Consider the following 17,537-nt stretch of genomic DNA (forward strand, 5'->3'; position numbering starts at 1 on the left):
TAAAAAGTGCACTTTGCAATAATTTCAGATTAATATGTACTTCAAAGTATATTATGTTTTAATAATCTTGTGTCGTGCTGTAAAGAAGTGCAAGAAAAGTACATGTAAAGTACTTGATTGTAATTTTAACTGTAGTGTGTTATTCGATGGTACACTTCAAGTTAATATATCTTAAAGGTACTAAATTCCAACTTCATCATAACAAATATATTTAATTATATGACTCAACTTTCCATAGAAATGTCATTAAATTATATTTTAGCTTACCATAAATGTTTGTCAGCACATTTTTCAGTACTAACCATATTTTAAAGACAGTAGAAGTAATTATGAAATTATGTATAAAGATGTAAGTATAAGTGGGTCAAAGAGCACTCTTATATTAATTTAATGCAAATTTAAACTATAATATATTTTATGTAATTGTAAATAACATGCATTTAAGTATCTCGGTCCACAAATTATCTTAAAAGATGTTTTTCTGTAAAAATAACTTTTTTTTAAAGTATGCTAAAGTGTACTTCTTTTTTTTTTTTTTTTACAAGGGAATGTAAGAAATGTAGTTGATTTGAGGATCGAGAGCTACAAACAAAACATCCTAGAAACTAATGGTTTTCGGGACATTTGGTTCATGAGTTTCTCCCAGATCTCATCCTGCTTGTGACAGTTGTTGGGCCTTCGACTGCTTGAAAGGAGTTGAACATTTATAAATACGCTTGTGACAAAAGCGAAAAGCATCTAAAGTGTAAGCATCTAGTTTAATTCACAACGTGATTCATTGCTTTCAAGGTCGGGTCATTGAAGTTTCATTCCTACCAGATTTATTCTGACAAACAAGCTTTGCCTTGCAGTTCGTCGAGTGTGGGTGGTTTATAGATATGCTGTTGGGTTGTATAAAGAGATGTGCAAAATATTATTTCTGTTGCATTTGCATTTATTATGAGGGTCTAAAATCTGGACCATTAAGGCAAGGCACCACAGGTAAATAGGGTAAAAATGTTAACTAATACCTTGATTTCAGCATACTTCTACAGTTGATTAACCACAGTGCATTAAGTCAATGATATGTATCATACGTTTTATGAAATATTATGTGTATATGCAAATGAGACATTATCTAATCAAATATGCACTAATTTTCAAAAAAGATATCTGAACAGTGAATTTCAAAATTCTTGTTTGATTTTGTTGGCATTTTGTATGTTTTACAGAGGGTTTTTTGGAAATCTCTATTTATCACTTCATAAAACAGAAAATACGGTCACATACCAGAATTGTTTTGTTTTTTTTAGGAATAAAGTGTTAAATAAATATCAAGTAAATGGTTTATGAACAAACCCCTCAGTAAAATCCTTCAGAATATATATAGGAATAAAACTGTAAAATTTGGTGCATGTAAGTTCTGCTGAAGTGGAGATAAAAATATTTTAAGGATATGTAGTGCAATTGAAATCTACAGTCGCAAATAGATAAAGTGCAATACAATCTTAATATGTATTTTTGGATGTTTTCTTTCCACTAGTCTGAAAGAAGACATATTATAGAAGCAAAATAGAGCAAAGTCTCCCAATTGACCAGTGAAAAAACTTTATCTGTAGTGTTTGCTAAGTGCAGAATACTTGTGTTGAAGTTTTGAATGGTGAGTAATGGGTGAAATGGTACGATTAGAGATTTAAGTCATTTTTTGGTTACACTTTATTTGAAGGTGTCATTGTTACAATGTAATAATACAACTATTGAAAATCTGGAATCTGAGAGTGCAAAAAAATCAAAACATTGAGAAAATCGTCTTTAAAGTTGTGCATTCACTCACAAAAATAAATGTTTTACATATTTACGGTAGTAAAATTTACAAAATGGAACATGATCTTTACTTAATATCCTAATGATTTTTGGCATAAAAGAAAAATCGATAATTTTGACCCCTACGATGTGTTGTTGGCTATTGCCACAAATATACCCGTGTGACTCGTGACTGGGTTTGTGATCCAGGGTCACATGTGTAAAACGGACACCGTAAAATAAAGTGTTACTCATTTTTCTTTCTCGTGCAGATTCGATGGACCAAGACGGCAGGCAGCGTTTCGGACCGATTCCAGGACTCCAGCGTATTCAACGAAACCCTTCACATCTCGAAGATCCAGAGACATCAGGGCGGGCGCTATTACTGTAAGGCCGAGAACGGACTGGGTTCCCCGGCCATCAAGTCCATCAGGGTGGACGTCTACTGTGAGTTCATCTCTACTGAGTTTCTTCTCAATGTTCTGTGGAGAAATCCCAGCTAACAAATATATGTTCTAATAACATTTAGCTAATCTTCCCATTAAAGGGATAGTTCACAAAAAAATGCACAAACGCATTGCTTCGCTTCAGAAGGACTTTGTTAACCCACCAGAGCCGATTCGAGCATTTTTATGATGGATAGATGCACTTTCATGAAGGATAGATGCTCTTTTATCATGGATAGATGCACTTTTATGATGGATAGATGCACTTTTATGATGGATAGATGCACTTTTATGATGGATAGATGCACATTTATGATGGATAGATGCACTTTATCATGGATAGATGCACTTTTATGATGGATAGATGCACTTTTATGATGGATAGATGCACTTTTATGATGTACAGATGCACATTTATGATGGATAGATGCACTTTTATGATGGATAGATGCACTTTTATGATGGATAGATGCACTTTTATGATGGATAGATGCACTTTATCATGGATAGATGCACTTTTATGATGGATAGATGCACATTTATGATGGATAGATGCACTTTTATGATGGATAGATGCACTTTTATGATGGATAGATGCACATTTATGATGGATAGATGCACTTTATCATGGATAGATGCACTTTTATGATGGATAGATGCACATTTATGATGGATAGATGCACTTTTATGATGGATAGATGCACATTTATGATGGATAGATGCACTTTATCAGGGATAGATGCACTTTTATGATGGATAGATGCACTTTTATGATGGATAGATGCACTTTTATGATGGATAGATGCACTTTTATCATGGATAGATGCACTTTTATGATGGATAGATGCACTTTTATCATGGATAGATGCACTTTTATCATGGATAGATGCACTTTTATGATGGATAGATGCACTTTTATCATGGATAGATGCACTTTTATCATGGATAGATGCACTTTTATGATGGACAGATGCACTTTTATGATGGACAGATGCACTTTTATGATGGATAGATGCACATTTATGATGGATAGATGCACTTTTATGATGGATAGATGCACTTCCATGAAGGATAGATGCTCTTTTATCATGGATAGATGCACTTTTATGATGGATAGATGCACTTTCATGAAGGATAGATGCTCTTTTATCATGGATAGATGCACTTTTATCATGGATAGATGCACTTTTATGATGGACAGATGCACTTTTATGATGGATAGATGCACTTTTATGATGGATCGATGCACATTTATGATGGATAGATGCACTTTTATGATGGATAGATGCACTTTCATGAAGGATAGATGCTCTTTTATCATGGATAGATGCACATTTATGATGGATAGATGCACTTTATCATGGATAGATGCACTTTTATGATGGATAGATGCACATTTATGATGGATAGATGCACATTTATGATGGATAGATGCACTTTCATGAAGGATAGATGCTCTTTTATGATGGATAGATGCACTTTTATGATGGATAGATACACTTTTATGATGGATAGATGCACTTTATCATGGATAGATGCACTTTTATGATGGATAGATGCACATTTATGATGGATAGATGCACTTTTATGATGGATAGATGCACTTATTATGATGGACAGATGCACTTTTATGATGGATAGATGCACTTTTATGATGGATAGATGCACATTTATGATGGATAGATGCACTTTTATGATGGATAGATGCACTTTTATGATGGACAGATGCACTTTTATGATGGATAGATGCACTTATTATGATGGACAGATGCACTTTTATGATGGATAGATGCACTTTTATGATGGATAGATGCACATTTATGATGGATAGATGCACTTTCATGATGGATAGATGCACATTTATGATGGATAGATGCACTTTATCATGGATAGATGCACTTTTATGATGGACAAATGCACTTTTATGATGGATAGATGCACTTTTATGGTGGATAGATGCACTTTTATGATGATAGATGCACTTTTATGATGGATAGATGCACATTTATGATGGATAGATGCACTTTTATGATGGATAGATGCACATTTATGATGGATAGATGCACTTTTATGATGGATAGATGCACTTTTATGATGGATAGATGCACTTTTATGATGGATAGATGCACATTTATGATGGATAGATGCACTTTTAGGGACTTCAAATCAGAAACTCCCATTCACTGTAAATCATGGGCTAATTTTCATTTTTGGGTGAACTATCCCTTTAAGTAAGGAAAACGTTATTTCTTAAAGTTCAAGGCATCCAATTATTTAAATGTATGAAAAACTTTGTTTCTGTTTTTTGGCTTTTGAACATAGCATTCTGCAAACATTATGGGAATGTTACTTTTACTGTAAATGTTCTCTGAACATTATGAAATATTAACAAAACATTAAGAGACCGTCAAACTAAAGTGTTTAAGGAAAGTTACATGAACGATGTATATATTATGTTTTAGTGCTAATGTCTTGAGAGCATTACTGAAGACCAGATATCGTTGAACGAATGTTCTATTAAGGTTACTGGAAAACCTTGAGAAAACATTTCCAAAACATTAGCCGAGGTCTTCTGAGAACATTCCCTGTTGGCTGGAATAATGCAAACGGATTCAAATGAGTCACGAGTCGTCATCCTGTAAGAGTCTAGAGCTATGAAATAAACATGGAGAGCAAATCAGATCAAACGTTTCAATTCACTTTCAGATCTCTGACTTCTGATTCGCAGATTTTTGCAGATCTGAGCACATTTTGAGTCATTGCTGAGATTATTGGGCTCTTTTTCTAGGGTGAAACATCTGAAAAGCAGAAGTTTTTTTTCCTCTCAATTTAATTTAATTTCTGTATATGAGAAACAGCTGAGGTATTAAAGAGATATTCCACATCCAGTATTCAGAGTGCAGTTGGAAAGTTTGATGGCTCTTTTCGTAAGCGGTTTGTCTCCAAGGCCGTCTGTCTTCTCTTACTCACCGTATCAGTTTCACAAGTCCAGGTAGGTTTGTGGAACGGTGTGGATCAGAATGCTGGGATTATGTTTGTGCTTTGAACTGAAGTCTGTAGAGAGAAAAGAGAAGAGGATATTTCTACAAGCTGTTTGATAGACGTGACCAGAATCTGAGACCATCAGTAATAAAGGAACCGCTGTGGTTAGAGGTGCCATATAACCAGGAGTTTTATATCATGGTCAATAGGGGTGTGCAATATTTCATTTTGATGATCTTAAGTAAATTTGCTTAAAGTAAATGTATGTTCATGTAAAAAAATATTATAGATATATATTTATATAATGTGTATATAATATTATATATCATAATTGCAAAGTATAGCCACATTTTTCACCTCTGTACCACTTGTATAAAGACTGTTCATCTGATATTTTTCCTGTGTGGGAATAATCTCTGTCTTGTCTCGTCTCCTCTCATCTCATCTTCTAATCTCTTCTCTCATCTCATCTTCTAATCTCTTCTCACATCTCATTTTCTAATCTCTCCTCTCATCTCATCTTCTAATCTCTTCTCACATCTCATTTTCTAATCTCTCCTCTCATCTCATCTTCTAATCTCTTCTCACATCTCATTTTCTAATCTCTCCTCTCATCTCATTTTCTAATCTCTTCTCACATCTTCTCTTCTTGTATCTTCTCATATATTCCCGTCTCGTACCTTCTCTTAAATTCTCATCTCGTTTCTTCTCATATCATCTCTTCTGACTTCTTCTCTTCCCGTATCTTCTCATATATTCTGGTCTCGTATCTTCTCATATGTTCTCTTCTCGTATCTTCTCATATATTCTCTTCTCGTGTCTTCTCATATCTTCTTGTAGCTTCTCTTCTCGTCCCTCTTCTCTTAAAATTGAGTTGACAAAAACTGTAATATTATATTCAAGATGCTTCGAACCTTGATTCAAACCTTTTGGTTACCAGGTCAGATCTATGGAGAAATGATTTGTATTTGTTAATGCATGAGTGTGAAAATGCATAAAATGTCATGGGCTGGTTTTGAGACTGTGTGGTTTTGTGCATGTTTGAGACTGATGTAAATCAGACCCGTATAAATGCTGTTTCAGGACTATGAGAAGTCTGAATGTCACTGGTTCCTCCTGCTGCTGTTTTAAACATGCAACCTTTTCTCCGGCCTTGCCGTATTCCTTCGTTATGTGTTTTTCATTAGCTGGAGAATCATGCTGAAAGCTGGCGTTCCTCTGGAGAAATGCTAAAGCCGTCCCCGAGGGCTGAGTGTAATTGATGGGCCGCTGCCAGCGCCGGTATTTTTAGTGCACTGTAGCCTTGATTGTTATTTAGCATTGAAATTGCTGCTTTGGACACCAAGGCTCTAAACACCTTCATTGCTGAAACATGAAAAATTGTGTCAGGCTGATTTTGTCTTTGTCATGCCGTTTCTGTAAATGTGCCGTCGGCACGATGGACAGTTCCATTAAAACAGAGCTTTGCTGGAGAGAAACGCTCCAGATTAAAACGAGAGAAACAAAATGAGCTGCCGTCACAGAGGACGGGCACAAATGTCTATTAAAGTTTGCTTTATTTCCCAGTGTAAAATTAAATTTGTATTATTTATTTTATGTGACCCTGGACCACAATACCAGACACATGGGTCAATTCTTTCTAAATTGAGATTTATACTTCATCTGAAAGCTGAATAAATAAGCTCTCCATTGATGTATGGTTTGTTAGGATAAGACAATGTTTGGCTGAGATACAACTATTGAAAATCTGGAATCTGAGAGTGCAAAAAAAATCGAAACATTGAGAAAATCTCCTTTAAAGTTGTGCATTTATGTTCGCGATTGTGCTGCATTCTCTCACAAAAATAAATGTTTTATATATGTATGGTAGGACATTTACAAAATATCTTCATGGAACATGATCTTTACTTAAAATCCTAATGATTTTTGGCATAAAAGAAAAATCAATAATTTTGACCCATACAATGTATTGTTGGCTATTGCCACAAATATACCCGTGCGACTGGTTTTGTGATCCAGTCACATATGATAATTACTTATTATTACTAATAATATTAATTATGGTGAAAATCACACTTTTAATGTTGTTTAAATGTCTATGTGGTGTTTTTAATATGCTTTAAGACAAACCATGTGTAAATTCATAAGTCGACAGCATTGCTGAGTATTTCCTCCTTAAAACTGCAGTGAACCAAAGACAGTCTCTAAAACACGCTTTGAAATCGCTGGTGTTTCTGACGTCACAAACTACCTTGTAACCAATCAGATCAACGTGTGATCGTCAACGAGTGGATCTCTGAGTGAGTGAGTGAGTGGAGGCGGGGCTCATTTGCATATTCATGGACCGCAAATACTAAATGAGGCAAGGGTGTCGAGTTACAATAGAAGATATTTTAAGACATGAAGAATATTTTTTCTAGGAAAAAAGTTTAAATGTGTAATTTTTGGTGAGTTTTAAGGGATAAAATGATTGACTACAGGGGGACTTTATTTTTTATTATTTATTTATTCATTATTGATTATTATTAATTATAAAAATATATATATATATAATTATTATAATTACATAATTACAATTCGGAGTCTCAAATATTTCTGATTCCTTTTACATCATAACATTTATTGATTTAATCATTTTCCGATTCTTAAATATTTCAACGCAAAATATTACAACCTTGCATTGCCACATCCCTATTGAAATCAATGGATTCAAAACATTTGATTATATTTTATAATCATTTCCCATTAGACGCATAATAATTGTCATGTGACTTTTGAGGCTAATTATAATAATGTCAATTCCATGTTAATTCAATTTAAATTCTGTAATATTTCAGTGTGCCGTCACTGTTTAGGCATATCATTATTCTCTGCCGTTTCACAAAGCAATCTGTGATACCCGTATAGGACCTGTCCTGCAGACCGGCGGGGGCTTATGGATCGGTTATTAGAGGGAATTTGGAGGTGATTTCCCAGGATGCTTTGCTCAGTTTGGTTTCCAATCTTAATCAGCTCTAGTATCCACTAGCAGACACTCACTGAAGTAAATGAGAATAGCGGCTCTGTTCAGAAGAGCGTCTCAGCGGCGTTTCTTCTTTTTCACTTTTTCATTGCGTTATCATTTTAGGCCTCATTCACCAGACATCAATACTGACTCGACTTATTTTTTAAACAGAATATTTTATAATGTGCAGGGCTTGACATTAACATTTTGGCTCACCAGCCACTGTGGGTAGTAGTTTTCCAATGTTACTAGCCATTACGCATTTTCAGTGGCCACAATTTTGACATTGAATGATTTCCATGGGGAAAAACTGCCAAATAGATATTTTTAATATTATCTAATAATTTGGCAGCCGTGTATATTAGGCTTCAGTCACTTTAAGACCTGACGCACTGTTTTATATAGCAAATATACGTGTCTTTATGTATATCTCTTCTCGTATCTTCTTGTCTCTTCTCATATTTTCTCATCTCTTCTCGTATCTTCTTGTCTCTTCTCATATTTTCTCATCTCTTCTCGTATCTTCTTGTCTCTTCTCATATTTTCTCGTATCTTCTTGTATCTTCTCATATTTTCTCATCTCTTCTCGTATCTTCTTGTCTCTTCTCATATTTTCTCATCTCTTCTTGTATCTTCTTGTCTCTTCTCATATTTTCTCATCTCTTCTTGTATCTTCTTGTCTCTTCTCATATTTTCTCATTTCTTCTCGTATCTTCTTGTCTCTTCTCATATTTTCTCGTATCTTCTTGTATCTTCTCATATTTTCTCATCTCTTTTTGTATCTCCTTGTCTCTTCTCATATTTTCTCCTCTCTTCTCATATCTTCTTGTATCTTCTCATATTTTCTCATCTCTTCTCGTATCTTCTTGTATCTTCTCATATTTTCTCATCTCTTCTCGTATCTTCTTGTATCTTCTCATATTTTCTCATCTCTTCTCGTATCTTCTTTTCTCGTCTCATATTTTCTCATCTCTTCTCGTATCTTCTCGCAACTTCTCATATTTTCTCATCTCTTCTCGTATCTTCTTGTCTCTTCTCATTTTTCTCATCTCTTCTTGTATCTTCTTGTCTCTTCTAATATTTTCTCCTCTCTTCTCATATCTTCTTGTATCTTCTCATATTTTCTCATCTCTTCTCGTATCTTCTTGCATCTTCTCATATTTTCTCATCTCTTCTCGTATCTTCTTGTATCTTCTCAGATTTTCTCATCTCTTCTCGTATCTTCTTTTCTCGTCTCAGATTTTCTCATCTCTTCTCGTATCTTCTCGCAACTTCTCATATTTTCTCATCTCTTCTCGTATCTTCTTGTATCTTTTTGTCTCTTCTCATATTTTCTGATCTCAAATTTTCTCATCTTCTCATATATTCACGTCTCTTCTCTTCTTGTATCTTCTCGTTTCTTCTCAGATCTTCTCGTTTCTTCCCTTTTGTCTTTTCTCATATCTTCTCTCCTCTTGTCTCAGTGTGTTAAATCGAGCTGTAAGTCAGTTGTGTTGTGAGTGCGATCTCATGTTGTTTTCTGACCTCATGTGAAGGGGAAGTTTATAAATGGCATGTTTCTAGCTTCAGTGCTGACGGAGATGTAAATGTCAGAACATCCCAGCGCCTCGTTCCCAAACACAAAAACTGAGGACATAGTAAAATATGACCTTTTTGTTTTGTCTCTTTCACAGAGGACATATTTCAGACCTCTTCTCACATGAATCCGTTCCCATCTGTTCATCTCGTCTATTTTTATTGCAGTTATTTTTCAGAGAGCGATCTGTTATTCGCCGTATTCCCCTGGCGTCCCGTGACCCTCGGTAAGGACTGTCTTTTTAATTGCCTGTGTGGGTAAATCTTTCAAAAACTGTCCAAAAAATGTCCGGGTCACCCACCACACACACACACACACACACACACACACACACACACACACACACACACACACACACACACACACACACACACACACACACACACACACACACACACACACACACACACACACACAGAGTAATCCCCCCCCCCCCCCAACATTTATAATGTGATTTAAATTGTATTTTCGTTATACATTATACATTGTTGTACTTGCTTCTATTATTCGATTTCTCAAATTTTAATAATAAAATAGGCTTCATTTGCATTATGCATAATATAATTAATTATTTCTTCCTGATATTGTCAACAGAGGTGTTTGGGTTAGTTTGTTTTCATTTGGACTTGTCTGCTTGTATTCACATGTCCCGTGTCATCCTCACTGTCATTATCAGTTCAGCTGTATCAGCTGTGTTTCATTACAGTTTTTCTCAGACGCTTTGGTGCATTTCTTAGATCAAAAGTGCAATTCTTGATACTACTTGTACAAATTCCAAATCATCTACTCACTTGTGCACAACATTAAAGCAATTTCTTATTCCTTTGAACAATTTGCAATTGCTTTTGTACACATTGCAATTGATAATGTACAAGTGTCAGCTTTTTTCCACATTTTCAAATGGTCATGTCATGTTGATCAAAATATAGTAGATGGTTCTCTGTTGAATAGTCTTACCCCTCAAAACATCTAGGCATTAGTTCCTTGCATAAGCCATTACATACAAAATTGTTGAACTATTTGTCATAAACGGTCAAGCATAGTTTTACACAATTCTATTAGACCTTTTGTACAAAAACGTGAATTGATGAATCGTGCAGGTGAAATTGACCCTCACTCATGAAGGAATGTAAAGTGTTAGTTCAACCAACAATCAACCAGTTGTCTAAATTGCTCAAAGGTGCATCTCATGAATAATCAATTGGCAAGCATATACAGACAGACCACAACACTTAGTTGCAATTTTCCAATAATGGATGGACCAGGAAACGAACAGGGTCAACAGCCAAGAGGAGGAAGAAGAGGAGCAAGGATGCGTGGTGGAAGGCAAAACAGAGGAAGAGGCAGAAGAGGACATAGGCGCATATCTGATGACATAAGGGCCACTATTGTAGACCATGTTGTCAATCATGGCCTTGCAATGGCTGAGGCGGGTCGAAGGGTGCAGCCGAATATTGGGAGATCAACCGTGTCCTCAATAGTTCAAACGTTTCGAAGAGAGAACAGGTATGTCCACCAATGTACAGTGCACTGATACTGTATATAAGCAGTATACTGTATACTTCCTACAATGCTTCATATTACAGTAGTCCACTTGTATTTCACAGCAATCAGCTTACATGCACCCACCTGTATGTTTTACAGTAAAATGTGTATTCGCATAGTTTTTGTGTATGTGAAAGTGTGCGACGCATCACTGTATTTTCCCCCACATAGGACTGCTAGATTACCTCAAACTGGTGGCAGAGGACGCCTTTTCACACCTCAACAGGAGGAGGCTATTTGCACCATGGTCCGAGCAAACAATGCCATGAGACTCAGGGAAATACGAAGGACCATTATAGAAGACAACGATGTCTTTGAAAACATACATACGGTTAGCATCTCAACCATCGACAGGGTGCTGCATAGAAACCAGATGAGTATGAAACAGCTGTACCGTGTACCATTCCAAAGGAATGAGGACAGAGTTAAGGAGCTACGGTACCAGTATGTACAGGTAAAACATATATCTATGTAACTACTTTACAGCAACATTTTATAGTGATATATAGTACAGTAAGCATAAACTGCACACATTTCCATTGCTGTGGAAGGAACATGCAATATATGTACATTTTGTGTCACTCTTCCTTACCAAACCAAATTCAACTCTGCGTTATGGGATATAGCGTATAATGGAGTTGGAATCAAGTGAACCCTCTCACAACTTTGTATACGTGGATGAGGCTGGCTTCAACCTGACCAAATGCAGAAGGCGGGGTCGGAATATCATCGGTCACAGAGCTACTGTGGATTTGCCAGGCCAACGGGGAGGAAATATCACCATGTGTGCTGCTATTTCGGAGCAAGGTGTCCTAACCCATATCCCCCTTATAGGGCCATACAACACCCAGCACCTACTCAACTTTTTAGAGACTCTCTACAGGGCTCTCATCCCTGATGAGGAGAGGGGTCTGCTTAGAGAGGATTTGCCAAAGTATGTGGTCATTTGTGATAATGTGAGTTTCCATCGATCAAACATCATAAGGCAATGGTTTGTGACCCACCCGAGGATGCTCATAGAATTCCTCCCACCTTATTCACCATTCCTTAACCCAATTGAGGAGTTCTTTTCAGCATGGAGGTGGAAGGTGTACGATCGTCAGCCACACACACAGATGACCCTGCTGGCTGCAATGGATGCAGCGTGTGAGGACATCACAGTAGACTCCTGCAGAGGATGGATAAGGCATTCCAAAAGATTCTTTCCACGCTGCATTGCAAGGGAAAATATCCGGTGTGATGTGGATGAGAATATGTGGGCCGACAGACAGGAACGTCTGGATGTGTAGAGACAGCACTAGAACAGTGCTGCGGGCAAAGTTGTGCCTTAGGGGTGTTTCCTGTGTTTCTTTCTAATTTTTTTTTTTTCCTTTGTGCCCCTTGTCTTTTTCTTACTGTAAATTATTTTGTTTTTTTCTTTCATAAAGTAGCACTAGTAAAAGATGTGAAAAACAAAATCCTGTCCAGTCTCTTTCAATCAATAACCCACATACAGTAAAATGTAAATAGTAGCCTACTGTTGAAATTGATATATGCCATAGAAGTGCAGCCTTGTGCATTTTGAATACAGTAACTGTCATCCAAACTGTAGCCTAAGTTTACATCAGGTAATACTGTCAAAGTACACAGTTACATTGACAATATGCCTAAACATTTTGATGACCTTGTTCGTGAACAATGACTCAATGACTTATCATTCTGATGACACTGACATGATCATTGGCATGAATATTTACTTTTGAGAGATGTACTAAGGATTTTTAGTGACTGACTAGCTTTAGAATCATATCTATTGTATATTGCAGTTTGTACAAATTGTTCTGAGAAATGCACTTATTATTTTGCACAGGTTAGGGATGATGTGAAAAATGCACCAAAGCGACTGAGAAAAACTGTAATCAGTGTCAATTAATTCAGTCTGTCTTTGTCCGATCTCCGTTGTATTTAGTGTGTTGCTGCACTGTATATTACTCCCATTAAACCTTCGTGTTGGAAAATATACCTTCATCTTCTTCTGTCTTCCTGCAGCCAATCGTGACAGACATTCAGTGGTGTAGCATTTATATTTACCCTTGAATGTTGCATATTTTCCGGTGAAGATAATTCCCACACAGGAGAAGTATCTGATGAACAATCTCTTTGTATGAGCTTCCACAGACGAAGGCAGTCAGTACTAGTTAGACTCGTTGTGTGTTCAAAGCTTGAGGCTGTGAGATTAACAGTGATTTTGGCCAAGAAAAGAAAAATCATATTTACTAAACAGGGGTGTGTTTCCTGAAACCGCGACCTGCGGTTAGAAGCAGTTTCTAGTTTTCATGACATGTGGACTCAATAAATCCTGATCTTGAGCCAAATAAGCGAGCTGACATTCAGTGCAATCTATATCTTTATTTAGATTACATACAAATGTAATATACATCTTTTAGTTTTTGAGAGATTTAAGGTGTAGTTTTTGAAGAGTGCGCATGTGTGAACGAGCTCTAGTGTAAGAACGAGTCTATGATTGAATCTGGAAATAAAGCAAAATAACTGAGAAAAATGAGAAATAGTCCTCAGATGTCCATAATTTATAGCAACACATCTAGCGTTAATTCGATTATAAACAGATTTATTAAAAGTATTATTACTCCAACACCTGCGTGACATCATTAACCAACGTGTTTGAACGACCAATTTGCAACAATATGGTTTCAGGAAACAGTGGTGACTAGCTCGCTGATTTCTTCAACGATGCACTGTACTATAGTTAAGTAGCAAGTTATGACATTGTTAATAAATCTGACCCATTGTTTTTTTCTTTTGAATAGCGTGAATTAATGATCCATGCACAATATGAACCTGCAAGACATTTTTGTCTTAAACAGACCTGAAGCTTCAGATTCGTCATGATATAATTACTCAAATGGTCTTGAGGAAATGTAAAAAATACAATTAGACCGCACTGACATACAAAAAATGAATAATAAAAAACAATTGCAAAACTTTGTCATCAAAGAGGCTGTTTATGTAAATCAGTTTCATTGTTTGTCTAAAAAAAACGAACTAACAGTATCGGCACACGTCACATATATTTAATGGCTCATTGATTGTTTTCCTTCATTTGGCTGCTATGTTTTACTCTAAAGTCACTTATAATGTTAGCAAAGGTTTATTGCATCTAAAAGTATTTTTTTAAAGTCCCCCAGTAATCAATAGTTTTATTCCTTAACTCATATTTGATCACCCAAATTACATATTTAAATGTTTTTTTCTTTATGCCTTAAAACAGCTTGAATGTAACTCGACACCCTTGCCTCATTTAGTATGCGTGGTTCTATGGATATGCAAATGAGCCCCGCCTCCACTCACTCACTCACTCACTCAGAGATCCACTCGTTGACGATCACACGTTGATCTGATTGGTTACAAGGTAGTTTGTGACGTCAGAAACACCAGCGATTTCAAAGCGTGTTTTTGAGACTGTCTTTGGTTCACTGCAGTTTTAAGGAGAAAATACTCAGCAATGCTGTCGACTTATGAATTTACACATGATTTGTCTTAAAGCATATTAAAAACACCACATAGACACATAAACAACATTAAAAGCTGGATTTACACCACAGAGGGACTTTAATGATATTGTTCTTTGTATAAAAGCAGCTGAAGAGAAACATTTTCTGCTGTTCTTCAATACTAGCAGAGCAAAAAAATGGTTTCTAGGTTTCTTGAGCTCTGCTTTCAATACTGGATGTCTTGATTCGGTCAATTACGTGGAGCGTTTCGTCCCGGCCGTTTGTTTTGGTGGTGGTGTGAGTTTGGTCTCGAGCACCGCTGGTCAGCGGTTTGTTTTCCGCAGAGATAAATTGTGGAGGTGATGAAGGCAGGCAGACGCCACTGTCTCCGAGAGAGAGTAGAGGAAGAGATTCATTACTCCTCTCACTTCCCTATGGCTCTCGTTATTCCCTCATCTTCATCTCCGGGAGAAAGAGTCCGAGATCCATCGACACCCACACCGAACGTAGAAGAGCAACACCTGTCACTGATGAAGACATGAAGCAGAGAATGATTCAATGATAGATTTAACGACTTTATAAAATGTCTATAAAATGCACAAAAAATGCATCCCTCATATGAGTCTTAAACTCCATCAAAGCTCCAGTCACTGAAGACAGTCGATCCTTATAAAGACATGCATAGAATGAGCCTAAATGACAGATTTAACGATACGACACAAAAAAATGACTAAATGCATCCCTCATTATTAGTCTTAAAGATGCAGTGTGTAAGTTTTGGCAGCATCTAGTGGTGAGGTTGTGAATTGCACCCAACAGAAGTTACGGTGGCCGACAGGAAGTGATTTCGTCGTCTGAGACAGCAGAGAATAACAGTTAAACAATAAGGTTTCTTTACAAGAAGAAATTAGGTTTACTTAATTATTCAGTAAAACGATATGTTATTGAGAATATTATTGTTACTTGTTCACCATTGTGTCAGTGTTTTATTCGCTGACTTTCGCAGCTTCTTTACACGAAGAACAACATAGTGACAAAATTTGTTTGTCCGCTCAGGGCAAACGTAGAAACATGTGGATGTAAGGAGTGGTGTGTGTAGACAAACGGCTCATTCTAAGCTAATAAACACATAACGCTTCATTAAGTAAGGTCTTTATACACCACTGAAAACATAGTTATGTATAGGATATTGCATTTGTCAACAGATCCTCCTAAATTTTACACAATGCACCTTTAAATTCAATCAACGTCCACAAATAAATATTTATGGTTCCATTTGCTTCGGTTAGTTAGTTCCAATCACTAACATTAGTAATGGTGATGCTTGATTTAGTAGGCGTGAGTAATTAGTGTGAGTAATTAATAATGCACATGCAGAGGGATGTGTACTTTTGTTTGAAATCAACCATATATCAGGTGAAGTGTGAAGACCTGGACGGATCACTTTAAACGTGTTTAATTAACGCTGAGGTCTTGAGAGGTTGTTTTGGAAAGAGACGAGAAACTGATGAATGTGATTCTCTGCTTTATTATACTGTATGTTTGTCTTTTGATGCAGAGTCTTGTGTTAGTGCGTTGACATTAATCCTGTAATGCTGGTATTATTTTACCATGTTAACACAACCTTTCGCATTGTTTTGAAGTTGTATTAGGTCTCTTGAACAGGTTTTCCTGCTTGAATGTTGATTATTTTCCTCATATTCTCCATTGTTGCGGTTCCTCTCTTCCCAGTCTGTCAGTAACGCTCTGTTTACTTCCTGTTTTTATGAAGCTCCTCCTCCTGAAAAGCATACTGTGCTCTGATTGGTCGGCTGGAGCAGTGTGTTGTGATTGGTCGAGAGCTTCGAGTGTGTTTGGAAAATGTCCCGCCCCTTACCATAACCACCAGTTTAACACACTACTAACTACCTCAACCAGGCCCCGCCCCTTTATTCTGCGTATTATTTATTATAATGGGGAATATTGTGTTCGTTTTTTTCATGTTTTTTCAGAAGAGTGTAAAGCAGTCTCTCGTCCTCCTGCTCCCAGATGAGAATATCCTCTGCATTATTCAAGACTTGTTTTGCACTCGTTGAATCTCAAGCAGCAGGACTGCTTTCTGAAGCAAACACACACACACGCATACGAACAGACACACATATACGAACAGACACACATATACGAACAGACACGCATACAAACACACACACACGCATACGAACAGACACACATATACGAACAGACCAGTGGCGGCTGCTGGTCTCTCAAAGAGGGGAAGCTCATTTTCGGCATACATCATAGAATTGTGCATTTATTTAAACGTAAATTCTGCCCTGCGTTCCTTTTCAAGAAAATGCTCTGTGACCCTGTCGTACCAACTAGGCGTCTTTTCCAGTGACTATATATATTTTCATATTTAGCTAATGTTTCTGTGAACTCCCTGTAATTCCCCTTGTTGGATGATTCACTACTCTCATCATGTCCCCTAAATGACAGCACCTGCCGGCCAAGCAAGGATGTCACATCAATAAGGCGGTTTAGGAAGGCCCTGTTTTTTTTTACTGTTTCATTATGTTTAGCCACTTGAATGCCAGCACCTTTATTGATTGCATGCTCAACCCTGATCCTGCCCATGCAACTTAATCTTGCACATGCACTCACATGTTCATGGCTCTTTTCATGTCTTTTATATGCCCTGTCAAAGTTAGACAGATCTTCAATCCCCACCTTTG

The 17,537-nt window shown here is 36.7% G+C and overlaps 2 protein-coding genes across 4 annotated transcripts in view; both read left to right on the top strand.

Moving 5' to 3' along the window:
* LOC143707733 (MAM domain-containing glycosylphosphatidylinositol anchor protein 2) overlaps positions 1-17,537 on the top strand; it is a 288,467-nt gene that overhangs the window by 83,016 nt on the left and 187,914 nt on the right. For all 3 annotated transcript variants that reach the window (XM_077200059.1, XM_077200057.1, XM_077200058.1), the window contains exon 3: positions 2,055-2,229. In XM_077200059.1, the coding sequence (XP_077056174.1) occupies positions 2,055-2,229 (175 nt within the window). The remainder of the gene's footprint in view (positions 1-2,054; positions 2,230-17,537) is intronic.
* Positions 11,015-12,624, top strand: LOC143707181 (uncharacterized). The gene is made up of 3 exons (XM_077199933.1): positions 11,015-11,296; positions 11,507-11,789; positions 11,962-12,624. Exons 1-3 carry the CDS (start codon positions 11,043-11,045, stop codon positions 12,622-12,624), a joined length of 1,200 nt encoding a protein of 399 aa, XP_077056048.1. The 5' UTR covers positions 11,015-11,042.

The sequence above is a fragment of the Siphateles boraxobius genome, unplaced genomic scaffold, assembly GCF_051911475.1.
Source record: "Siphateles boraxobius isolate OS27281-9 unplaced genomic scaffold, OSU_SipBor_1 115, whole genome shotgun sequence".
Taxonomy (NCBI): domain Eukaryota; kingdom Metazoa; phylum Chordata; class Actinopteri; order Cypriniformes; family Leuciscidae; genus Siphateles; species Siphateles boraxobius.